Source organism: Pezoporus flaviventris, unplaced genomic scaffold, assembly GCF_033815535.1.
Source record: "Pezoporus flaviventris isolate CSIRO_AGI_PZ_B2104156 unplaced genomic scaffold, CSIRO_AGI_Pfla_v1 ptg000026l, whole genome shotgun sequence".
Taxonomy (NCBI): domain Eukaryota; kingdom Metazoa; phylum Chordata; class Aves; order Psittaciformes; family Psittacidae; genus Pezoporus; species Pezoporus flaviventris.
Genome location: NW_026892574.1, coordinates 1,279,979 through 1,306,227, shown reverse-complemented (window position 1 = coordinate 1,306,227; position 26,249 = coordinate 1,279,979). Strand labels below are relative to the sequence as shown.

The following is a 26,249-nucleotide window of genomic DNA, read 5'->3' as shown; positions in this document are numbered from 1 at the left end:
CTGGGCCTTAATTGGGAAGCAGTAAAGCTGGAATTCTGCAAGGCAAACATCCCACCTCATGGAAGGGTCTGCTCTCACCCTCCTCCTCTATTCAAACACATTTTTGAGTTAAATGGATGAATGCATTAAGCTGACAATTTAAATCACCAGCAGCCACACAGAGGCAGGGAAGATGGGGATTCAGAGCTATACAGCTCCACTTCATCCCTTCCTCTACCACAGCACCTGCACATCACAGAATCATGGAATGTTTTGGGTTGAAGGGACCTTAAAGCTCATCCAGCTCCAACCCCTGCCGCGGGCAGGGACAACTTCCACTGCAGCAGGTTGCTCCAAGCCCCTGTGTCCAACCTGCCCTTGAACACTGCCAGGGATGGGGCAGCCACAGCTTCTCTGGGCACCCTGTGCCAGTGCCTCAGCACCCTCACAGGGAAGAGCTTCTGCCTAAAAGCTCATCTCAGTCTCCCCTCTGGCAGGTTAAAGCCATTGCCCCTGTCCTGTCACTACATGCCCTTCTAAAAAGTCTCCCTGAGGCTTTTCTGTATCCCCCCTTCAGGTACTGTGGGACCCCAGACTCAGATAGGACTCTACATGCAATAGTCTCAGCACTGTGGAAGAGAAATTTTAACTCCTCTCCCTGCTTTTGTAAATGTGAGGCAGTAATTTAAAAGCAATCCCCAGCCTTAAACCTTTCTGATTGAACACAGCTCTGACGAAGGGCCAGCCTGGCCGCAGGCTCTGTCCCTGCCACAGGCAGTACAGCATGCAGTGATCCCACACGTCATCCCTGTACCACAGTGGGATTGCCAGAGAGGGGAAAGGGGGGCCCTTGTCTCCCTCCTGTGTCATAAATAACAGATGCCAAATGTTATTTGACTGTGTGTCCACGAAGAGCTGTGTGCCCATGTTTGTCCATGTGTGTCCATGAAGAGCTCGCCTAGTAGCCAAAGCAATCATTTTAGGGGTGCAGGAGCACCATATTGAAAATAGCATGTGGAAGGATGCAGAGAAGCATGGACACTGCCTCTGGGACAGTCCAAGGCAGCAGGAATGGTTTTACCCTGTCTGACCATGATCAGAGGATCCCACATGCTCTTACTGGAAGGGAAATGGATCTAGAAATGTGACCCAGCAAAGGCCAAGTGCAAGGTCCCTGGACTAGCAAATTACTCCATTTTCTGTGGAAGCTTTCTTAGTATCAGTGAAGAGTGGTGGAATCCAGTAGCATGCAAGTGAATGGTGCAACTTTACTAACTTTTGGGGTGGATTTACTAGAATGCAAAACATATTCTTGGCATTAAAGCTTCACCCCTTTCAGAGATTTCTGAGCTTTGGTGCTTGCAAAACAGCACCAGGCTCATAAAACTCTATGACATTCCCTATAGGCTGGTGTTTGAGAAGCTGATGTGTCAGACTCTTTGGGTTCTACCAAAATCTAAGGAGTTGTTTCCCTTTCTCTCTGTCTGCTTCTGATAACAGATTATTATACTTCATATAGCACTTTGTGATGTTTGGGTGATTTGAACATAATCGGCCTTAAATGCAGGCAATCAAAGAGAATATGCATTTCATAGACACACTGACTACTGAATTGGCATAACTTACTACTTTTATCCCAAAAGATGGAAACGGAGGGGTCAAGATCTTTTAATACACAGTATGGGGAAAATGTATGAAAAAACTACTGCCTGTTTAAGAAACTGTTTCATTTTAAAAGGTGAAGGCTTAGAAGGCAATAATGAAGTGGAGGGAGAGAAAGAAGCACTGAAGATGCACACGCACTTCTCTTATACCCATAATTCCCACTTGAGCAATGAGCTTATTCTCATTTCTCCTGTTCATCTTCCCATTAGTAATTAAAAATAGATATATTTTTATCCAAACAGCTGATGGAGTTGAAAAGGCACGGCAGGGTCAGCCACTAAGGCAGGTGTAATAAAAGCTACTTCTCCTCCCTACCGATTGTGCTTCAGAGAGACAAGCAGCTCAGAGCTCAGTAAAGGAGGAGATGCCTGGTTGGGAAGATCTCTAGAGAGAGTTGCTGCCTGGTGGTCTCAGTCTGTTTTGTGCTTGCAAAGCATCAACGGGAAAGATTTAATGCATCTTTCAGGAAAAGCAGAGGGGCTGCTACCGTGGAGGTAACCCAGGGTCCCATCAGCTCTGTCATTCTGCAAGCGGTCTAGAGAAAGACCCAACTGTCCTTAGCCTGAAAGACTGCAAATAACGTTATCTTACACAATCCATCTGCAAGAAGGGAAATAATTTTCCTGGCTTCACTAATTATTGCCTTCAATCTTCCCAAAGCAAGAAACAGAACAGCCTTGGTCATTTATCTTGTCCTCAGCTCAATTTACAGATACTCACATTGATCTTGAAAGCCTCCATCACTCAAGTAAACCCACCGTAACAACCAGCAAGGATTATCACAACAACTGTGGAATTGAAGCTATTGTTCTTATTCATAACAAGCTTCCCCCCTTTTTTGTCTTGCTAAATTTGTTGCTCTGACAGCATCTTCGAGCAACAAGTTCCTACAAGCTGCATTAAAAAGCATTTCCTTTCACTGGCAGCAGACCTGTTGCCTTTTAATTATACCAGGTGCCCTCTGCCTTTGCTTTGGGAACAGGGGTAACAGGACCAGGCAAACAGGCTCTTTCAGCACGTTAATGGTTCTACCTCATTGTCTCTTTGATTTTCAGAACTCAATAATCTTAATCTCTTTCATCTACATTTTAAAACTGGAAGAAGAGTGATCTGGGGAATTAGTCTAATTTCAAGCCTTACTGAAACAGTGGAACAAACATTAAGAGAAAAGCCTAAAAGGATAATGGAATTGAACAATGAGCACCAATATAATGAGACAAACTTGATTGCTTTCTTTTATAAAATTACAAAATCAGTGATCAGAGGAGAGAGGTAGACGCTACATTCAGTTTTTCGTGGCGCTTTGATACACCACCTCAAACCCTTGTTCTCAAGAATAAATTACTGTTGTTTTTAGTAAGAGTGCTGTTACTTCAGCTGAAGGACCAGAAACAAAGAACACTGGGTCACTGTTTAGAGCGGAATCCTATTAATTAACCCTTTATAAATAATTAGCAGAGGTTATGAGCACGCCACAGCAATGAGCGGTATGTGTTACAGATGGTTAGCATTCCTCAGCAGACCAAGTCCCAGATGATAATAAGATACGGCGCTGGGCAACCCGCTGACCCCTCCACTGAGAGACAGCAATGAATCATTCATCCTCCCATTATAACAACAAAATCACAATATAAAACGTGTCCAAAGGACCAAATCGGAGAGGGATGCAGTGAATGTGTTCCTATCATGAGCTACCACTTCTCCATGACATGACAAGGGAGAGAAGGAGGTGTGGAACCCACCGCCTGCGAGACCAGTGTTTCTAACACACAAACTATTTGGCAGATACCAGCACAAAAGCAGAAAGACTGAAATTGTATGGAAAAAAAGAGAAAATCTTAATTTGAAATTTGCTTAAGTAGGTAACGTAGATGGAAAAGGGCTGTCTAATGGGACTCACTGCACTTAAATACAGCGATTGAGAAGTGGATTTAGCAAACCAATTAGGAGATTACAATAAGGAAAGACAGCAAAAAGCCCAATTCAGCTGCAGGCTGAATGTGCAGAGGAAGCCTGTCAGGGAACAGAAAGATTCCTCTTTACCACCGGTGAGGTGTGGCTGCTCCTGGTACATTCCAGATTCTGCACAATTCAATTTTACAATGGTTCTAGTGCCCTTTTTCCCACCAGCAGAAGCTCTGGATTTAATAAAGCAGTAAACGGTATCTTAGAATCATAGAATGATAGAATAGTTAGGGTTAGAAAGGACCTTAAGATCATCCAGTTCCAACCCCCCTGCCATGGACAGGGACACCTCACACTAAACCATCTCACCCAAGGCCTCATCCAACCTGGCCTTGAGCACTGCCAGGGATGGAGCATTCACAACCTCCCTGGGCAACCCATTCCAGTGCCTCACCGCCCTCACAGGAAAGAATTTCCTCCTTATATCCAACCTAAACTTCCCCTGTTTAAGTTTGAACCTGTTACCCCTTGTCCTGTCACTACAGTCTCTAATGAAGAGTCCCTCCCCAGCATCCCTATAGGCACCCTTCAGATACTGGAAGGCTGCTCTGAGGTCTCCACGCAGCCTTCTCTTCTCCAGGCTGAACAGCCCCAACTTCCTCAGCCTGTCTTCATACAGGAGGTGCTCCAGTCCCTGATCATCCTCGTGGCCTTCTCTGGACTTGTTCCAACAGTTCCATGTCCTTTTTATGTTGAGGACACCAAAACTGCACACAATGCTCCAGGTGAGGTCTCACAAGAGCAGAGTAGAGGGGCAGGATCACCTCCTTCGACCTGCTGGTCACGCTCCTTTGGATACAGCCCAGGATACGGTTGGCTTCTGGACTGCAAGCGCACACTGAAGCCAGCTCATGTTCATTTTCTCATCAACCAACACCCCCAGGTCCTTCTCCTTGGGCTGCTCTGAATCTCTTCTCTGCCCAACCTGTAGCTGTGCCTGGGATTGCTCCCACCCAGGTGTAGGACCTTGCACTTGCCATGGTTAAACTTCATGACGTTGGCATCAGCATACCTCACAAGCGTGTCGAGGTCCCTCTGGATGGCATTCCTTCCCTCCAGCGTATCAACCAAACCACACAGCTCGGTGTCATCGGCAAACTTGCTGAGGGCGCACTCAATCCTACAAATCTTATACAAATCTCCATGTCTAAAGAGCCACAGTCCACTGGGGAAAACACTCAAGTCCACCAGCTGCCCCACCTGAAGGGCCAGGTGAACCCCACACTGGTGTGACCCCTATGTCCTGGAGGCATCTGTTGAATTTATGGCAAAAAATCAGCCAGATTCATGCTTTCCCTTCTCTAACATGTCGTCCCACACATTCCTATCATCATTTGGCAGTCCTCATGCTCCTGTTCAGGTTCCCCACACTCCTGGGGTGAGTGGTGAGGTGGGTGAGGTCCAGCATGTGGTTTTACCACTTGGCCTCCCTTGTTTCCACCAGCCTCCTCAGAGGCAGCACCCTGACAGCAGTCAGCACCCTGCCTTCATGGACCAGAGCTCTGTGCTGCTCTAGCTGCATGGCTGGGTTGTTCCCGCAAGCATGAAAAAAGCCAGTTTAACAAATCACGTGTTACGTTAGCTCTGGCAAATGAAATCCACACAAGACCTATGAAGTAAACTGGAGACATGCTGTTCTCCTGACGACTTCAACAAGATCTGTAAGACTCCCTCCCTCCTGCTCAGCGTGGCTGGAAGTCAGGAGTGGGTGCCCTACATACCACTCGCAGCTTGTTCTCCACCATTCCTGCACCATCAACAACCCTTCCTCAGTTCAGAGTGTGAAAGCCCACTTTAGCTCTCACAGACAAAAAGACCATCATGCACACAAGTATGAACACCATTCACATGGGGCCATCGAGTACTGGCACTGAACTGTGTCCAGTTGTGTTTGAGCACCCACAAGGATGGAGTCTCCCCTACTTACCTGGGCAAACCATTACAGTGTTCAACCACCCGACACTGGGCAATGGGAGTGCTCAAGCACCCTGGTGACAAGTGGTAACATACAGTTCTCTGTTGCAAACCAGGGACAAAACGCTGGGCTTGAAGCTATTGGCATACAGGGGTTTATTTTTCCTGAATGAAAGGAGGCTGAAACCCTCTGTCTTTGGAGCAGGAACACTGAAATACAATGGAACATCACCTAAAACACAGGCTCTGTATGTAAGGCATGCCAGGAATGGGAGTACATGGGCAGCCAGCATTACACTGGCTGTTGATCAAAAACCATTTTGTTTTATGGGGTAAAGAAGGACATAGAACAAAGGAAGAAAGAGGCACCAAACAAGAGATGACCCAATGAAAGGTCTCTAAACAGAAGAACAGATAGGCTTTGGTGCTCAGAGGGGCTTTAACTGCTCCTGCAGCTACTGGAAGGCAAACATAGCAGGGTGCAAGCAGTTCAACGTGACCCAAGGGTGTGATGAAACTAAACTCTTTGTGGAGGTGCACAAGGGGAGGATGAGAAGCAGTGGGCACAACACAGCAAATTCTAAACCAGTTACATATAGAACCTTGAGCAACTTGGTCTAGTGTGAGGTGTCCCTGCCCATAGTAGGGGGTTGGGACTGGATGGTCTTAAGGTCCTTTCCAACCCAAACCATTCTATGATTCTACGGTTGGTCAACACTGGGGCTCGGATCATAGGGGCTTCACCCTTGGAGATCTTCCAAGCCCAACAGACAAGGCCCTGACTAACACATCTAACCATCCCTGCTTCATGCAGGGGCTTAGACCAGAATCCTGCTGTAGTGCCCAGGATGTTCAGAACAGCTTTCTGAGCCCTGTTCCAGCAAGAATTTCATGCAACTGTGAGCAAAGATGTTGTATCAGCAAAACCAGCTTTGGTGTGTGATCTCGGGAGTGAGGAGTGCATCGCTAGCTCCATCATTAGTTCCTCCTCCTAATGAGGCAACCCACAAGCATCAAAGTATTAGCTAAGCAGTTAGACCAGAGCAGCAGCAGCGCAAAGGAGGTTCAGGTCCAAACTGCCAGAAGGCTTTGTCTGTGGAGCTGCTCAGCAGCACTGTGTTGCTCCCATCCCAATCATCAGTCACAGCAGAAAGCAGAAGGCACGAGGAAAGGCAGCAGGGACAAACTCCCAGCTCACAAGTTGTTTCAAGCAGTGCAGCAAAATTGTAGTTTGCTCTGGTTTTCGCTGTGCTCTTCTTTTGCATGATATGCAGGAGAAGCTGTTAACCTGCCACTGATCTGCTGAGCAACCCACATGAAGAACAGGCTTACACACAAGGTCCCAAACCACACAGGAAGCACAGTGAGGTGCTTTGCAAGAGGGGTCAGATTTGGGGTATTAAAAGCCTTCCAGGTCCACAGGGGAGGTGACACTGGGGACTCAAGACACTTTACAAATATCTATATCCTAACAAAGTCCTCTCAGTGTGGGTCCTCCCAGTGAAATTCATTTTCTTAGAACCCTGAAAATGATGTTTTTTCTTGCTAGGATATCACGGATGTCCCTGGAGGTGAATTCTTACCTGCCCTCACCAGGGACAGAGGGAAGAAATAAACAGGAAATAAAACAGAACGTGAGATTATCATTTCTTTTGCACCCCAAGTGGGAGTGGAGACCACTGCTCTATGCAGTAGAAGAGCCTGTCTCCCTCTCAGGGGCACACCCCCTTTCTCTGCCCATGTAAATGCTGCCCATCAGTGCCCACTCCCACCTCACCAGCCTCCAGCCATCAGCAGTGAGTCTCATCCAGGAGAAGGCCTGCAGGTGTCGGATAGATGGAGTTCAAAGGCAAGCACCTTGCAGTCACTAGCTCTTCCCAAGGAAAGGGTATGGCTGAAATCCCATCATGAAATATTCATCAGACATTTAAGATGCTCTCTGGCTGGCCAAGTCACTTGGCTTACTCTCCCCTTCTCTAAAATGAGGACAGTGACAGCAACCTCCCTAAGAACAACTGATTTCCAGGGCAGCCTGCTCCAGCTCACCATGCTTTGAGCAGGGATTCAACTGGGTGATCTCCAGAGGTCCTGCTAACCTCAGTGACTTGGTGATTGACTTGTATGGCTGCTGTGGGTTGAGGCACCCAAATGTGTCACCTGGATTTACTGGTACAACATCACACCCCTGTCCTGCCTGTTGCGAACTGAGCACACAGGACATGGCTGACTCCTCCAGTCTTGTCGGTACGGAGCCACCAAAAATACAGTACTACTGTGATCCAAGCTGCACTGCACTCACCTGCTAATCCCTGCATGCACTGCCATCATTTTCAGCCCAGGACTGAAGCAGCAGACTCTATCTAATTTGCCTTCATCAAGGATGAATTTTAGATAAAATTCAAACTGATTAATGAAGAGGAGGTTAAGCACTTCCAATCAGGGTGGTGGGAAAAGTGCTAGAACAGTAAAATTGATAAGCTGGGAGGACTCCTCTAAGCTGCTTCCCTGCATCCCTGTTACTGTGGATGGATGAGACGCACTGATGGCCCAAAGCACACTGGGGCTCCACCATAAATGAGGTGTCACGGCACACTCCCCTATGGGATATCTAACTCCAAAACCCACGTACCATCATCACCGCACAGTGAGAGCTTCCTTCCAAACTATTCCCATTTAAACTCTGCTGTTCCTACCAGCCAACTGCCAGGACTGCAAACAGCAACAGCACTGTGTGATGGGAAATACACAGCCTGGGTTTTATCTCCCTTGCTGCCCTGGAACACTGCAGCAGCTGTATTTTGCAGACCCTGGTGGAAGTGGTTTTACCAGAAGAAGAGAGCTGCAGGGCCCACTAACTGATCTCATCAAACACATCTGGGTAAGGCACCAGTGCTGTCCCTACAACAAGCTCTGCTGCTCTAGAAACTTGAGGGCCTGCTAGAACAATCCATGACACTGTGAGGTCAGATGCACCGCCCCCATCATCCCCTGCACAATGAAGAGCAGGAAGCCTAAGGCTGAGCTGGTGACCATGCACATGCAAGTGTCCATCTCTACGCTATGGTATCACTGTACACCAGGTCCCTGCCTCAAACACATGCTGCCCACCTCTCAGGAGCTGTGACAGCAGTGCTCTGATCTTTACAGGGCAGGAGGAGGATGGGACTCAACAACGGTCCCTAGAAAACCTGGCCTCCTGCCCAGCCATGCTTGGGAACAGAGATAACATGCTTCCTCCAGCAGCTCTTCTGCACTTCTAACACAGCAGGACACAACAATATTCAACTTGTCTGGGGTGACTGCAGCTCTCTGGAGAGATCTGAGAGCCTCTGCAGACACTCCGGAGATGATCCACTTCTCTGTTGGTCCTCTGGGCCATTCAACACTTGCATAGGAGAGCAGCCACAGCCTTTCTGATCATTGCTCTGAAAACACTTGTTCACTTGATGGTACCAAACACAGACCAAGTGCCTGGAATCAAGCCTGCATCTTCCCATCACTATTGGCTGCACCCAAGTTCTGGAAGAATGTACAACCCAGAACTCCAGTAGGTTCTCCCTTGCCAAGTCGGCAAAGACCTGAGCTCCAGGCACTCCAAGACTTATAGTATGATAGCTTAACACAGTGATCCTTGAGGGGGTGAAATGATGAAAGAAAGAGAGGGGAAAAATACTTATGGAAGGAGCAAGGAGGAAAAGTTTTCAGTACAGAAAGACAACCACTACACCATGGCGAAGACGCTGGTTTCCCACCAGTAATGAGAGGATGGGCAAATACCATATTCCATGAACAGGATGTATGCAAACTATGCTGTCATTCAACTCCTATTCAAACTTGAACAGCAGCAAACTGAAGCTCTTCACAAAATTCTGTCCCTGCCTCTCTGTCAGGGTCTTAAAGATATGAACAGCACAACATTGATTTTGGCATGAAATACAGAATTTCTAATCCTCATGTCCTTAGGAGCATGCATACGAAAAGGAGGTGATGGTCTTTATTCTGAAGCATCCAGAGGGACTTCAAAGCCTAAAAGAAGTTTTCCTCTGGATGGATCTCCAAGAAGCATTCACACGATACAACCATGCTGGGAGAAGCCACATCTGCAGCCACAGACAAAAAGCAGCAGAAGCCTTGTAGTGGATGTGTTAGCAGAACGTCAATCCATGGGATTTCATGCAGCGTTTTCTCAAACACACAAGACCAAGAAACACAGAGTTCTAAAGGAAACATCAAACCCAGCATAGCACAGTGTGATGAGCCCAAAGGCAGCCCTGGTGGTGAAACAAAGATAGACACACTGGGTATCTTCTAGCTCAGATTCAACTGTATCTAACAGTCTAAGCACACCTGCATGACAACACGTACCGTAACAACGGAACCAGGAGGCTGCATACAACAGATCAGTGAGGGACAGCAAATGATGGGCTGGCTTCATCTTCATGCACCCAACTTTCTCCACACTTATGACACAGTTGTCAGATGTGTCCTAGAGCAAGCAATGGGGAGCAGGAGGAGCCGAGGATCATCTTCCTCAGCACATGGTGCAGGGCCCATTTCACCAGAGCAAACAATGTCATCCTTCAACGGTTTCAAATCACAGCCATGACTCTTGCATCTAAAAGACGCCCAGAGATTTTGAGTGTCCCTCAGTCTGCTCAAGCAGTGAAGCTGTTCTGAATCGGGTCCCAGGTTTGCACTTGGCAGAGGCAGAATTGAAGCAGAAACGATGCATCTTAATTCAAAACCAGACAGAGCTGATAGGGGACCTTGCACAGGATCCACGACTGCTCTGGTGCTGGATGAAGAAGCCTGTGTCCTCTTTGTTAAGAGATATAATAAAGCAAAATTGCTGTCCTAAATATTACTAAAGCACTGGCTGGCATGTTTAATAAACCTTTCCATTTGGGTAAATTAGCACTCATCTGGACAAGTGCTGAAGTGCTGTTACTTGAAGGAAAAAAAAATTCAATGCTCAGAGTCTAATTTAAATAATTATCAGCATATTTCTGCTCTGACTGTTTTGCTGAAATTACCAGGAGACTTGATGTAGTCTGAGTGGAAGTGCCTTTTGTCTGCATGGAATGTATTGACCCTGTTTCAGGCAAATTTCTGGCCCACTCTTTGCTGTGCCGAAGCACTTCACACCATAACCAGAAAGGACTTTATGGTCGAACACAGTAAAATCAATAACAACTGATCTCCTTTATAGATCTTGAAAGGGATCTTGATAAGTTACCTCCTCGTGTTCTTCGCATGAGCTAAATCTCAGATCTGTGATAAGCTTCTGCTGTTCCCTTGGGTGCCTGTCTGGGGACCAGAGGCAAGACCAACACACTGGCTTGAAATGATGGTCACCCCATCCTGGCAAGTCAGGATGCCTCAGGCACAGACAAAAGCACTTGCAACAAGCCTGTGCAATAGTGGGATGTATGCTGAAATACTTTAATATACCCTCCAAAAACCAGAGTGTGGATATCAGGTTCACCCTACAGACCTACAATCCTACTGCTGTGCTTTGAAAGGGATGCAGCCTGCAGCATAAAGCAGCTATGAGCTTGAGTTTTAGGAACAGAACAGCCCTGGGGTTGCAGCACTGGCCTGCAGCCATGCTCTCAGCAGAAGGCCTTGGTACCCAGCACACCAGCCAGTGTGTTATTGCTTGCAAGGAAAACACAGAGAAAACTCTTTAACTATTTTTCTCCAGTTTTTGTTGAGAAACAGCACTGCTATTTTTGCCTTTTCTTCTGCTCTACCTCCAAGACTTCCAACAGAAAGTGTCACAAGATGATTTGCTCCCTTGAAACACCCCCTTCCCTGGGAGCATCAAGCCTCCAGCACCACTGGTCAGGAGCACAGAGCCATCCCTCTGTGGTGGATGCTGCTGCGAGGGAGGGGTTAAGGTCTGCCCTGAAGAGATATAAAGGTGATGCTCCCACCTCGCTCCCTGCTTCCCAGGCTGTGTATGCATTCAACTAGTGATCCTGCCATCTGCACCTTATGGCTGCTGTGACGAGGCAAGCTTCCCCCCAGGGCACGTTCTGCAAGTCTTGCATCCACCAGCTCATCAATCCTTGGCTCTCATCAAAAGACAAACTTATAAACAGGCCCAGACGCTTCTCTCAGGTTTAATGGAGGCAGCTAAGGAGCTGTGATCATTCGATGTTTTCCAATGATAGTGGTGATGCCTGAGGCCAGCAATAATATTACCATGAAATAAATCTGCAGTGATATAATTAGCAGGGATGCTATTATGGCGCAGGTTTCAGGGATGCTCGGCACAGAGGGAGCAGAGCAGCTACTCGGAATGGGACCTTGCAGAGGTTCCAGGTTTGAGTAGGGGTGGGAGAGGCAGAAAAATGCTAATGTCAAGGCAGCTGGGACTACCTGCAGTAGTCTGTGTGCAAAATGAATCTAGTTGCTTAGTGGCCAGGGGTTATGGCAAACATGGGTCTGCACAAGTCTAAGAGTTAAATCCAGCTGATGTTCTTCTCACCTCTCCAGGAACTGAGTGACTTTCAAATCTTTGTGGCAACATTCAAAAAAGTCAAGCCCTGACCAAGCCCAGGAGCTGGTCTGGAAGCAGGAGGTTCCTGCATCCAACCATCCCTCCCCAGTCCCTGATCACTCTTCTGTTTGCATCTCCCTACCGCCCTGCACAGAGCAGGGGGCTGCAGATTTCAGACGGAGCTTGCAAAGCAACTGCTTCTTCCAGCATCTGGCCTGCGATGTGCTTTATGGTCATGTAAACCAGGGCAGATGAAAGCAACACAACTTGGATGTCCAAGTTTGTTAGGAGAAGACGACTGCTGTTTGGCACGCTGCATCAAATGAATGGCTGAGGTGACTGAGAACAACACCCTGTTAGCATTGTCATTGATGCCCATGGTCGGGGGGTTGGAACTTGATGATCTTAAGGTCTTTTCCAACCCTAACTATTCTATGGTTCTATAACACAGATCAAAGGCAGACAGATATCACCAGGAACAACTAGGAGGAAAAGACGGAAGGGGCCAGGATGGAAGAAGAGATGCTACTGGTACCTGCCAGGACTAGCTAATTAAAGAGTCAGCCCACTGCTTTTATTTTGCTTGCAGACGTAGCACTGAACATAGATAAAGGCTATAACTGGAACAAAATGTTTTAGGAGCAATGCTTACGGGGGAGAGGCAGGAAAAGAAGAGTCAACGTGTTAGGATTGACCCTCAGTTTTGACACAAAACCCTTAGGGCAGCTGTTCTAACGCCACATTCAGGGAACACCCAGCTGGGAAAGGTGCCCTGGAGAGTTTTTGCCCCATACACATGACACAGACTCATGAGCTGGAGCTTCCATGCCACTGTCCCCATGGGACGCCATTGCTTGATTATGAAAGGTGACAGGTGAGGGCAGAGTTTGCACCAAAATCAGGAAATCATCCTTTAAACCTGCTTCCAGCTGAGGCTCAAAGGTTCTCCATAATTTTTAAGTGTGTTTCCAAATCTGCAGTCAAGCCCTACACCTTCCCTCTTTTTGGTACAATAAATTTTATCTTAGAGTGTAATCTAGTAATAAAAATGGTTTAAAAATGATCTGACAAGCACTAGAAACCCCATTCCTTTTAGAGTGACAACTCTATTTACAGCCGCACATACATACATTCTGGTTTATATTCTACATGCACTCCAGCCCCTCAAGATTTGGGATATATCCTTTCCCTCCACTCACAAGAATCAATTTCAGCCATGAAAAGAAGTTCTTCAGCAGGCAGAAGGTAGGAAGAAAGATTCCTTCTAATGCTGGGGTCTCTGCACATCTCCCAGGACAAGGGCATGGAAGGACAAGCAGCATTCCTCTCCCTTTCACTGCTGCCTTACTGCCCTTGAGCAACCATCCCAACTCCAGCGGCCACCATTGAGCAAGCTCCACATGCCCATCCTGAATGGGCCAGAGCACTGCTTTTGCTTAAGGGAGGCACAAACCACTCGGCACCATCACGCAGGGAGAAGATTTAAGGATGCATCCAGCTCTTGCTCTTTCAGAAGGATGCATTTCACATTTTCTGCTCAAAACATTCCCATTCAAAGGCTGAACTAGCTAGAGAACAATAGTGCCAAACCCAAGCAGAGCAGAGAGAAGGAGCTTTGAGCTCCAGGGAGGTGTTATTGTAGCAGCCATGCATGAAGGACACCTTGGAGCTAAAAGTCCCAGAACTTAATTAGGAAGCACAGTTCTTGTTCCCGGGTGTATGAAAGACAATGTATGATTTCTTCAAGCCTCAGTTTCCCCACGCATAAAGCTGGAGCAGTCAAATAGATTTATCCCAAGGGAATTCATCCCTTGCTGGAATGTGCTTGGGAAGCCAAACTACCACCACCTTTTTGTTTGTCCGCTCGCTCCCATGCCCATCCAAGAGCACAGCTGCTCACCTCCTTGTCCCCACCAGGGTTTCCCACTGCCGCCCAGTGCCACAAAGCTCAACATCTTCTCCTGTAACCTTATCCAACTTCCTCAGCTACAGGCACACCCTCAGGGGGGTGCGAGGAGAGCGAGGCATGGCTAAGCTCAGCAATAGGAACGGCACAGACCCGTGTTTCCTGCCTATATAATTAGCAGCTATAAAAGCTGTGCCATCTACCGGCGTGCAACACGAAACACTGCTCCCACCACAACTCCAGTGAACAGCAGCTCCTTGTGTACAGCCGAGGTGAGATTTCAGCTCGCACCTCTTCCAAGTGATGCACACAAACAGCAAACACAGGGCAGCCAAAGATGATCGCTCCTTTTGCAGCACCAAAGGCCGGCGATGGGCAGCAGACAGGCAGCCCTGCTGCTGGTCACAGGAGCCCGCTGTGACCATCACGCTCCTGAAGAGTTGTTCAGTCCCAGCTCCATAAGGAATTCTGCTAAGGAATCACCAGCTTTACTTTCATGTCTGCAGGAAACCCTCATCATTTAACCTGAATTCCCATTATTATGCTTAAAAGCTGTGGGAGGGGGCATTTTGTCAGGCACAAATACTGACCCCACAGCCACTTCCAAACCCCTGGGGAAGGGTACTACCACAGCCTTTACTGCCATGCTCCTTGGCTGCTTTCAGGGATGTAGCACATCCGGATCAGCAGCAGAGGGACAGAAAGCAAGGACATAAAGTAGGATACCAGGCCAGAGCAAGGGTGACTCTGGAGGCACACAGAGCTGGGTCACGGGTCAGCCCCCATGACCCCACAGCCCAGCTCCGGCTGCCAGCTCCCCCAGCTAACCCAGTTCCAGCCCCCCACATCCCAGTTCCAGCCCCAGCTCCGCAAGCACCATGGGGCAGGCAGGCACACGGTTAAACATTCCTGCTCACATCCCTTCCATCTTGCTTTCGCTTCAGATTGTGCCTATGTATGCTGACAGATTTTTCATCACAAAGCTGTATTAAGCTGCTCTTTAATTGCATTTTGAGCGACCCAAGGGCCAGCAGGCAGAAAGAAGGGCACTTTATTTTTTCCAAGGAACATTATTTGTATTGTAGAGGCAGGAATGGTTTTCATTAATCCCCAGCAAGCAGACAGCTTCCATGCAGCACGCTGGCTGCAGGGACGGCTGGTCCAGAGGACTGGGATGATTTGAGCATCCACTGGAATACCACAGGCCCCCAGTAACTCCTCTTCAAAGAGGAGATCACAGGCTTTGGGACTAAACTTGCATTACATTGATACAATCTCTTTAATGTTATCTCCGGCTCTTTATCACATTTGTATGTGCAATTTACATTCTTGTCTTTTTTTAAATTAAGATTTGCCAGATCCTTATCACAGATATTTTACACATTGTTGTAGTGTCACTCAAATGTTTAATGGACATCAGCTGCTCTGGGAATATATAATAGCTCCGTGCTATGGGGTAGGGCTGGATGCTGACGGCTTTCAGGCTCACCCCATTAAAGCTTCAGGGGATGAAAAGCAAAGCTAGGTGGAGCAGGAAGCACAGTCCCCACTGGGCACCACACTACAAGACGCTCAGGTGCCAGCTCTTGTGTAACAGCGCAGCAGCACTTGCCCAGAGTCAACTAAGATGCTTGCTTACTACACATGCTGTTGTCACGACCACCTCCTGCCCTTCACCTGCAGCCATCCCTGCCATCAAGCCACAGGACCCTCATGCAGAGAGCTACCAAGATAAACTGTGCCCAAGCTGATTCGGGGTTCGTGGGCTGCAGAAACGAGACTTGCCAAATCCATTTGCTTTAGGAAAAGGTGGCGGGATTTGAGGAGAGCTTTTGAGACAAAAAGCTTCATGCGAGTCCATTAACCTCCAGGACCAAACCTCCACCCCCTCAATCATTAGAGTCTTTAACTTCACTACTTGTCTGTAAACAGAGCTATGCAAGTAATTGATTTTTAGTTCAACGAGGGGATGAAACCCTTAAAAAACCATAATCCTCAATCTACCTGAATTGAATTCAAAATGATTCAGTTTTTCAGCCGAGGTCCATTATTCCTGTTCAATATAAGAGCCTTCCATCCCTGATGATGCATTTCCAACATTCAGAGGGAAAAAAAACATGAAACAAGAGAATAAGTTGGTGGGAGCCTTTTCTGCCCAAGAGTTTGGGCTTCAGAGAGCCCGTCAAGGATGTATGACAACCCGGGGAGCAGGGGCTGAGCTCTCAAGGACTAAGAGCAGATTTCTAAGCATAGAGGTACACACTCCCTGCAAAACCAGGGGCAACCCTGGGGAAATAAAGGTCCTCCCCTCTCCTTCGCCCACCATGCACAGATTACAAAGCCACAGGACAGGGCACAGAAACAACACCAGCCTCCACACTGCCACGGAAATGCATTTTCTCACGCCAAGATTAACCAAGGAAATTCAAATAAATCCCTTTTTTTTTCAGGGACATGGTTTGTTTTGCTTCACTATCGTTGCAAACACATCTTCCCAACCATGTTTAAAGGTTGTTTTGTAAAGAATTAAATGGCAATTGTCTTCCCTAGCACAGAATCCCTCAGAGACCCTCTCCTCTATTGCATCCCTAACCATTCTTATATCTATATAGATGAGTTAGTCTTGCCCATCTTCTTTTACCCTTTCAGCCATCCCCAAGTGCATCCCCTTAGTGCACAGAATAAGGCAGCCCTGCCAGGCTTCAGGAGCTTCAGAGGGTAAGGACCAAGCTGACAGACCTGAGCTTTGAGACAGCCAAGAACTACAACTGCTGCAAAGCCCTTGCCAACACTAATGGCCTTAGTTATCTCTAAGAGTGCTGTTCCTGTGCTGAAGAAACCAGGGGAAACTGGAAAACAACATGCACACTGCTGTCAAACACACAACATGGTTTTAGGAAGGGAAGTAAGGCACCCTTTAAGGAGTATTTCATCCTTCCCTTCACTTGGTATCAGAGGTCTCCAAGTTCCTCCCACTGTAGGGTGCAGAGTGCAAAAGAGAAGGCACGCACAGTGATTAAACCCTTAAAGAAAGGTTAGCTCCCATTAGAAGGGGTTCATAGTCTTCCTCCCTGTGTGCGCAAAGCAGCCCAGCAGCACACACTGAGCCAGGGCAAGCTTTGCTGAGGCTAAAAGCCCAGCTAATACTCCCAGCACTGCTGTGTGACCTGAGCCCATGAACCTCAGCCCTGGCTGCAACGCAGGCACCGGCAGCGTGCTGCAGCTCCCCTTGACATGCCCACCTCAGGGATGAGTGCAACACATAGTACCTGCCAAAATAAAGATGCTCTGAGTAGGGAGGAATCCATGTGCCTAAAATAAATCCCTGTGTAAAGGCATCGGGTGCAGAGCTGAGTGGTACAGATCTGGAGTGCGAGAAGCAGTGTAAGCTCACCTCCTGCCTAACAGCTAGCTGCCTGGGACCACAGGGATATTTCAGTGTTCAGGAGGGGGAAAATCACAAAACTGTTTATTTGCACAGGAAAACTAAGATAACTCCAATGGGAGACCTATAGTAAGAGACATCAGCTCATTTGCAGAACTGGTTTTGCCTCCTCTTTTGCTCCAGGTCTTGAGAGGTCACCCCCAAAATCCTCCCACGAGATGTCTCTACCCTGAACAGCAACTGTCCAGGCTTCTTACAGCGAGTACCCAAACCCAACAGCCTCAACTTGCCAAAGGCAAGAGAGGACACAGGTTTCTTTCTCTATACCAACAGCCACGCAAGCCCACAGTGCCTGAGGGCTGATGATCTGCATGCATGGCTAGAGACCTGCTATGGAGGCTAACTGAATACAGGTCAGCAGCATCACTTTTCACTCCCCCATCCGTTACTCCAGATGCATTTGCAGCACTGAGCCCATACCTTGGGATCATCCAACCTCCAGCATGCGTGGTGCTGGGGGAGACGCAGCAGGAGCCCGTGTCCTCACAAACCCCTGCTGCTGCAGGGTGCACCAAGCAGCTTATGAAGTTGTAAAGCCCATTGGGCTGGGCTGCTGCCAAGCGTTCATGGGAGAAGAAAGGGAAACCTTCAACATAATCTGCATGGAAGCGCAGGAAGCCCTAAATCGTGTTAGCGCTATTAAGAAAGCTGGTTATATCGCTTGGCAAACTGGCCCAATACAGTTTTGATAGACTTGTTACAAACATCTGATTGTCCCTGATTAGATTAGACAACAAACCCCCGTCCTGGTGTGCAGGCATTGTGTGGGTCCCCTCTGCAATCTGTGAATTAAAATCCCAGACCTGGGAGGTTGGATTCAAATTGGATTAATGGAGGAGGTCCAGCACAAGAACAAATCGCAAGGCAGGAGATGACACACACACAGGATTGAATAAATACATACATACATGAATACATAGGGACAGGCAGCCAGGGCCTGATTAGAAGCAAATTAAAAACAGCATTAAAAACAAAAGCCACCAACCAATTTGCAAAGCAGCAGGAAGAGGGATGGATTTGTCACTGTGAATTAAGCACAGAGATCATACCCTTCAACGTTTTGTACTTCAGCATGCACAAGGCTTATGTTGGTTACAGTCCTTCCCCCATGAATGGAATTGCTCCTCTTCATGGCCGTGTGGCTGGAACAGGGTGAGTATGCATGGGGCAATGAAGCCCCACATCCCACCACTACCTTTATTCCCTCTTTCCTCCCTCATTTTGCTGTCTAGATGAGATGGGTACCAAACCCCTTAGCTTGGACACTGGGCTGGGACCCAGCAGGCCAGGGAGCGACCACTTCTGGTCTTCTGCCACGGCCAGAAATCCCCCACCAGGTAAAATCCAGGGCCATAGATCACACCACAGCAGGAAAACCCACCAGGGCCATGTGTGCAGCACTGCATGGTGCCACCCAACCTGAACCCCCATGCACTGCAGCTCAGGAAGGGCTCTGTCTCCCGTCCTGGGATCCATCTAGTTAAACACACCAACGACTTGGCCAGCAAGTGCCTGGAAGAACTTGTTTTAGGCAGCACAGCAGGGCAGCGAGGTGGCAACAGGACCTTAAACTGCCAGCAGCAGAGGAGAAACCCAGCTCGACCCCAGCTCCTGCTGAATGCTGACCCCCTTCACTGCCTGCCCTGAACACCACGTGCCACCAAGACCAGAGGGACCAAGACCAGCAAAGGAGAGAAGACAAAGCTGCTGTGCCCGCACTGCTCATTCCCTGCCAGCCCATGCCACGACAGAGGTCAGTGGGGAGATGCTCTGAACTGGGCTGAGAGATGCTTTGCTGCATGCCAGTTTTTGCAGCTCTTCAGACAAATGAAACCTTTTATTGTCCCTATCAGGGAGCAGAAGGGCTGATAAACACTCTGTTCACCACATACCTGCAAGGGAAATCTCAGGGCTATCAGAATTGTTAAAGGGATAAACCTGTCCAGTTAAATCTCCTCTGCACTCTTGATATATGCTTGTGCCAGACATAAATAGAGCTTGGAACCTGTCCCAGCTGAGCAGTAATGCACTGAGCACTGAGCCGGGACTAAAAGCACAACCGGCCTGAGCTCCTACCCCGCTGACCAGCTCTCACCTCCAAGGAGCTGGCTTGCTAAGTACTTTGTGGTAATGCACCAAACTCCCACCTCACCTCCATCTGAGGATCCTGAAGCATGGCCAAGTACTAACTGCACTGTCACATCAGAAGGAACATGCAAGGAAAAAATGCCAGTAAGCAGGAAAACCCCAAATGAGGGCAGCTGATAGAAATCAGGTTCAGAACTGAGAAGTTTGGTTAAGGCAGTATAAAACCCCAGGCTTTACTCATTTCCAGATCAATCACCTTTGCTGTGCACCAAATCCCGGCTCTTCCAGCCACCATCCCTTAGGATCCAAGGTAAAGGAAGATGGGAATACCCTGGGGAAAGCCACTGGAAACCCAGCCAGTCATCCCTGCAGCATGCTTTCAAAACACAGAAAATACCCAGTCTTGTCCTTTGAATTCATTTTTCTGTCAAAAGAAGACATCTAATGCCAAGTGTAGGTTTTCCTACAGGGAAATCTGAAAGCCTTCAGTGAAATGCATTGTGAGCTTCTACACCTTAGCTGAAGGAACAGGAGCCTTGAACCCTTCTAACAAAGCCCTCCTTTCCGCCGAATGCTTAATCCACACTGGAGCCAAACACATAGCAACAGAAATCAGAGAACCACAGAATGTTGGAAAGGACCTTAAGATCATCCAGTTCCAAGCCCCCTGCCATGGGCAGGGACACCTCACACTAAACCACGTCACCCGAGGCTCCATCCAACCCAGTCTTGAATGCTGCCAGGGATGGAGCATTCACAACATCCTTGGGCAAGCCATTCCAGTGCCTCACCACCCTCACAGTAAAGAACTTCTTCCTTACATCCCATCTAAACTGCCCCTGTTTAAGTTTTAACCCAAAATATGCAGTTAAATTCCACAAGAGCAGAATAAACAAACCCCCACAAACTTTTCTCTTAACTAGTGGTAAGTGCTCTTAGTTCTCTCATCACCAGAGTCATGCAAGGTGCACCAAGCCTGCTACACATACATCTATGTAAAACACACACATGCACAATACACACCATAAATTCTCCAAGACACGAAATGCCACCTTGCTGCCCTCCTGCTCAACACATGGCACTGCACACAGCTGAGCTCCACTGGGAAAATACCAAACTTCACCTTAAGTCAAAAGTGATGTACAGTATGCAAAACTAAACCAGCTCTTTGGAAAAGACACCTGCCCAGTCATGTCACCAGTGTCCCATGGGGGCAATGCCAGAGCCTGCAGACATTCATAGCAAGTTTTATGGATCAGGAGGCCTCTTCTTAGAGATGGGGAAGACCACCAGCACAGACAGCAATCTTTAGGCTGGTCACGGTGTATAAATAGCTCACCTCAGGGCATAACCCACTCAGTAAGCTGTGGGATGTGCTGCTCCCAGGAGGCAAAGCAAATTGTCTGTGGTTAAGTATGTGAAGGATGAAGCAGTCAGCATCCAAAAGCAGCCTTTGCAAGAACTGTATAAAAAGTAGAAACAAGCCTAAAACATACTTTAGGATCTAAAATTTCCATCTCTCAGCCTCCTCTTCCACCAAATGACAACTCCCTTCACCCCAGTCTGCAAAGCTTCAGGCAAGGACACACTTGGAAGCATCACTCACGCACTTCACCTGGTATTATAAAAGAATCAGGTCTGGAGTGCCTGTGGCCTGAAGAAGAGGAGGAAATACCCTCCTTGATCCTGCACCACCAGCAGTGACCTCCACCTGGGCCCCCAGCACCTTTTCGTTGCAGAGGTGCTTTTGCAGCCATAGAAGACTCTCCTGAGGTGCTGAGCCTGCACAGCAAAAGTGGTGCAGCAACCCCTCAGCCACACTTCCCAAAGTCTTTCACCACCTCAGCAGCCCCTCTGCCACTCCTTTGCTTTGATCCATGTGTTTGGCATTGCCAGCACAGGTGAGGAAGCAGGGCTGGGCTGCCAAGAGCTCCTTGATGGCCGCAAGCAGCAGAGCTGGGGCAATCAGGGACATGGTGTGGCATGAAGAAACAGCCCTGGTCTACTTGCAGAGCACAAGGTGGGAATGGCAACAGCACAGGCAAGGGAAGAAGAGATTCCCTCGTGGTCTGGGCACATGGAGAAGGCGAGGAGCTGCATCTGATGGCAAGGGAGGCTCCTTCCAATGCCTTTTACCTTTGCTACTTCCTTTCCCTTCTATGGAGAATGTTCTATTGCTCATCTTCATCAAGCCCACCAAACAGCCACTGAGGCTCTCACTACAGGTGAGTTGGGGAACCTTAGGCTACACAGAAAGAAAAGGGAAGAGAGAAAAATGCCCCTTGGGTTTGGGAATCCAGAGACAGATGTTCCCTGTGCCCACTCCCAGGTGATGGCTTTGATTTGGTTCATTCAGTGCTCCACCAGCACTGAACTCCAACATCTGGTCTCCTAAACAAGCTCACCCAAGAAGCCCTAGCCTGCACACGTCCCTCTCAACACATAAAAAGGCAAGCAGGGGTCTGAACATACTAAGAGATTGAAGAAGAAACTAGAAATTTAAGTTAGAAAAGTGGCAAAGAATCTGCTTGGCACCCAACCAACCTGTCGAGGTCTAGTCTCAGGTGGCATTGAGCCACAAGCCAGCCAGCTGCGATCCCCAGCACACGGAAAACACAATGGGGATTTGTGATGTGGCAACCTGCCACCTTGTTCCTTTTCACACATGAGGGAAGATGTCTGTCTCTTAGCCCTAACAAGGGCAAGCTCAAGAGCAGTCCCTTAAAGCACCTGGTTGGGAACATATGTCCTGTTTTCTTGCACCTCACCTATAGCAAGATCTCTGGAACTTCTTCACAATGCAATACACAGGGTAAAAGTTATGTCAGCTCCTTCAGGATTTACTCCACCTCAGCAATATCTATTACTTCCACTTCATATGAGCTGTACTTTTGCTAAACCTTGGGAATAAAAAGCAGCTGGAACTACAGAGCCCAAAGGAGACTGTGGGGGCAGGCTTGAAGCAATGAAATCATCATAGAAAAAAGACACTGGAGGATGCTGGGGAAAAGGGCAGTTAGTGCAAATCCCTGTCAAACAGAGGCCTGGATGGGACAGAGGTACAAGTCCCCCAGGACCCGAATGCAGATGCTCTTGTCTAGTGCCAGATGGAACAGAGAGGATTGCAAAAGATCGGGGCCTATAGGGATGCTGGGGAGGGACTTTTCATTTAGAGACTGTAGTGAAAGGACAAGGGGTAACGGGTTCAAACTTAAACAAGCGAAGTTTAGATTGGATCTAAGGAGGAAATTCTTTCCTGTGAGGGTGGTGAGGCACTGGAATGGGTTGCCCAGGGAAGCTGTGAATGCTCCATCCCTGGCAGTGTTCAAGGCCAGGCTGAACAAGGCCTTGGGTGAGATGATTTAGCGTGAGGTGTCCCTGCCCATGGCAGGGGGGTTGGAACTTGATGATCTTAAGGTCCTTTCCAACCCTAACTATTCTATGATTCTATGATCTTCCTAGGAATTTTTCTGTCCCATGGTGGACTGTCATCAGATGCGATGGTCTGGAACAAAAAAGGAGGGACAGCATCCAAATAACCAGCCCCTTGTAGATGGCTTCTTTTAGGAAGCAATTGCTCTCTCTGTACACACACATACCCAGACCTGGCTCCAGCGCTCCGAAATGCACACAGGAAATTAGTGTCCTGCTAGTGCCAGACCTGTGCCATGAGGCTGCACCAGAGCTGTCAGGGCCAGACAGATGAGTTTGGTTTCTTGTGCTTGATTTCTGCTTCTTAGAAATGCAACACACAAGGCAAGATACTATGTATTATTAATCAGTGCTCTGCACACAGTTTAACTTTAATAAAGACATATTAATATTTTCACTTAGAAACAAACAGGCTCTTTGATGATTGGATTGAATCACCACCTAATCAGAACGGCACTCTTGAACTATGCATCCATCACGTGTGCCCAAAGGCTGGCTGGCACCTTCCTACAAAGCCCCAAAGCACAGGCAACATCCCTTCTCCCTCCTGCAGCAAGGGAGACAGGGATGCCTCTTTTCCATAGAGTGAGCACATGAGTGATCTGGCAATTCATACATCGAGGAGAGGCTCCATTTCTCCCTCCTCACCTGCCCTGGCTGATACATGGAGTCCCACCTGACTCAGATGCTGAAAAATACATTTCAAGAAGTCATCATCACTGTTGTGAGTCATGAGAGAAGGGGAGGAAATGACTCCAGAAGAGATGATTCAACTAAGGGGAGAGCTGAGGCAGAAGAAAACACAGGCTGGAGAGTGGAAGAAGCTGTGGGAGCCCCACTGCTTCAAAGGAGCTTAGCACAATGTGGAAGAAATTCAGAAGATCCAATTTCTCCTCCCCCATCAATTTCCCCATTTCCAGATCTTCTTGGCAGTACCACCAAATCTGCACGACAAGAATGCATGTGCAAGCTGGATGTAAGAAACTGCTCCATCCAGAAACTGCACTCTGAAGGAGTCCCCTTGAAAGGGCTAATCCAGGTCAATGGCTCACTGTTCCCCAAGGGCTCATTATCTAACCAGCACTGCCAGAATCATGCCTTTGTCTCAGGTCCAGCATCAGCCAAGCCCTTAACAACACATCAACCAGTCCTGCCCAAACCCAACAGCAAGTACTTGAGAAGACCTTATGGCTCCGGTGCATGAAGCTCTTTTGTGGCTCCCAAGCCCCTCTGCAGTGCGGAGGGTATCTTTGTCTCTCCAGGAAGGCAATTACTTGTCTCTTCCCCATCAGCAGAGAATGCCATAGCAGAGCACAGACCTGCTGTCACCTTGCTCCACTACAGATAAGATGAATTCATTTTAAAAGGAGCATTATAAAACAGGATGGTAGATTGGAAATGTGTGAACCCACCAGGGCAACTCACACCCAGAGTCACAGGATTCAAGTACCAGGCACTGGCACAAACATTTCAGCACGCCCTCCCCTCGATGGGAAAACCCCCACTTGTCTGAAACAAGCCCATGAGCTATTGCAGGGACACTGCTCCCATTCACCACACCTCAGTTAAATGAGCGGGTCAAACTCGCTGCCAGGCTTTTGCTGTCACTTGTATACTTATTACAGAACCTTCAGGTGCTCCCATGATGGTGGGAGCAGATAAAAAGCAAGACGACTCCTGTAGTAGCTCCTCCTGTGATATGCTCTCACCTCACATCCCAGACACACTCCATATGAGTATGCAACTGCAGGAGGCAGTTCCCAGAAAAGGCCACACAACCACCGCAATTACTTTGAAGCTGAGATCATAATGCTACACCAGCATCAACCCTCTTCTTTAAACTGATCATATCTGTCTAAGGATTGGCACCAGGGCCATCCCCTTACCTTTAAAGCACGGACTTTCTTGGCCAAGAGGCTCTCAATGTCCCCTGCGACCTTCTCCACCAATTTCCTGGGCACATTCTCCTTGACTTCAAACAGGTTTCTATTCTCATTGTAGATCTAAGAAGGGAAACAAGAGAAAGAAAGACAGTCAATATTAGAGCGAAGTACAGCAGTCTTCCCACAGAAAAGCTGATCCTCTAACACAGAATTTTAGCAATATGGATTAAGGAACAATATAAGCTTTGGAAATGAGTGGAGCAAGGAAGAAAGGCTTTGCAGCCAGGGCAAAAAAAAAAGGCATTTGACCTGCTGCCCACACCACTGGCTTTATAGCTGCTTCCCCTCACACTTGCAGGCTGTAAGCACACCCCCCTCTCTCAAAAGCTGAGCTGCCCATCACACTGCGCACCCCTCTGCCTCTGCTGAGCCACAGCAGCAGCACAGGCAGAGCCACCACGCTCCTCCTCTGCTTTCCCTCACCCAAGGGCAGTTGAAGCCCACTGACCGCTCGCTCTTCCCCTCCCCACTTGCTGAATTCCACAAGCACGAGCCCAGCTCCCTGCCTGCCCCCAGCCCCTCTGTGCTGCCAGCAGGGATCCTCAGGTGTGGAGCACAACACTGTGTCTGCATAGAATCATAGAATAGTTAGGGTTGGAAAGGACCTTAAGATCATCCAGTTCCAACCCCCTGCCATGGGCAGGGACACCTCACACTAAACCTTCTCACCCAAGGCTCTGTCCAACCTGGCCTTGAACACTGCCAGGGATGGAGCATTCACAACCTCCCTGGGCGACCCATTCCAGTGCCTCACCACCCTTACAGTAAAGAACTTCTTCCTTAGGTCCAATCTAAACTTCACCTGTTTAAGTCTTAACCCGTTACCCCTTGTCCTATCACATACATCATCATTCCATCCTAGCTCTACTCTAGGCAACTGTTGGGTTTTTTTTTCTGCCCCCCAAAAGCCCCAAGGGATGCAGGTGACCTGCCCTGCCTGCCAGGTGGTGACCACCACCTCCATCAGTGGGGTGCCACACAAAATGCTCAGAAGTTTTCAGCCAATCTCTTCCCAAGGGCTTCACCCAAATCATTTGGGTCCCCAACCCACCCCTGCTTCACATCAATTCAGCAACTCCTGTCTTATTACAGGTCATCATTATGTGAGTGGAGCGATTCCAGAAAGGATGCTTTAGTAAGAGAACACGTTTTAGAGGCATCCTAAGGCTCCAGGAGAAACAATTTCTACATGTTCTTCACATCAGAGCTCCATCACACCAAAAAGCACATATTGCCAATAGCAAAACATCCTGTGCTAGGGAAAAACGGCCCACATCGGCACAGAAGGGGTTAAGGCGAGGAAAGCTCCACATAAAGCAATATTCTATCATACTCTACGTTTTTTTTCCTCTTTGGTAAGTAACAGCATAACAAAATAATGTATTTGGAAGACATGCACCACCTCCA

General features: G+C 48.2%; 1 protein-coding gene across 4 annotated transcripts in view; it reads right to left on the bottom strand.

The window, feature by feature from the left end:
- CACNA2D2 (calcium voltage-gated channel auxiliary subunit alpha2delta 2) overlaps positions 1–26,249 on the bottom strand; it is a 233,036-nt gene that overhangs the window by 98,267 nt on the left and 108,520 nt on the right. For all 4 annotated transcript variants that reach the window (XM_061458299.1, XM_061458297.1, XM_061458298.1 and 1 more), the window contains one exon: positions 24,786–24,902. In XM_061458299.1, coding sequence (XP_061314283.1) covers positions 24,786–24,902 — 117 coding nt within the window. The remainder of the gene's footprint in view (positions 1–24,785; positions 24,903–26,249) is intronic.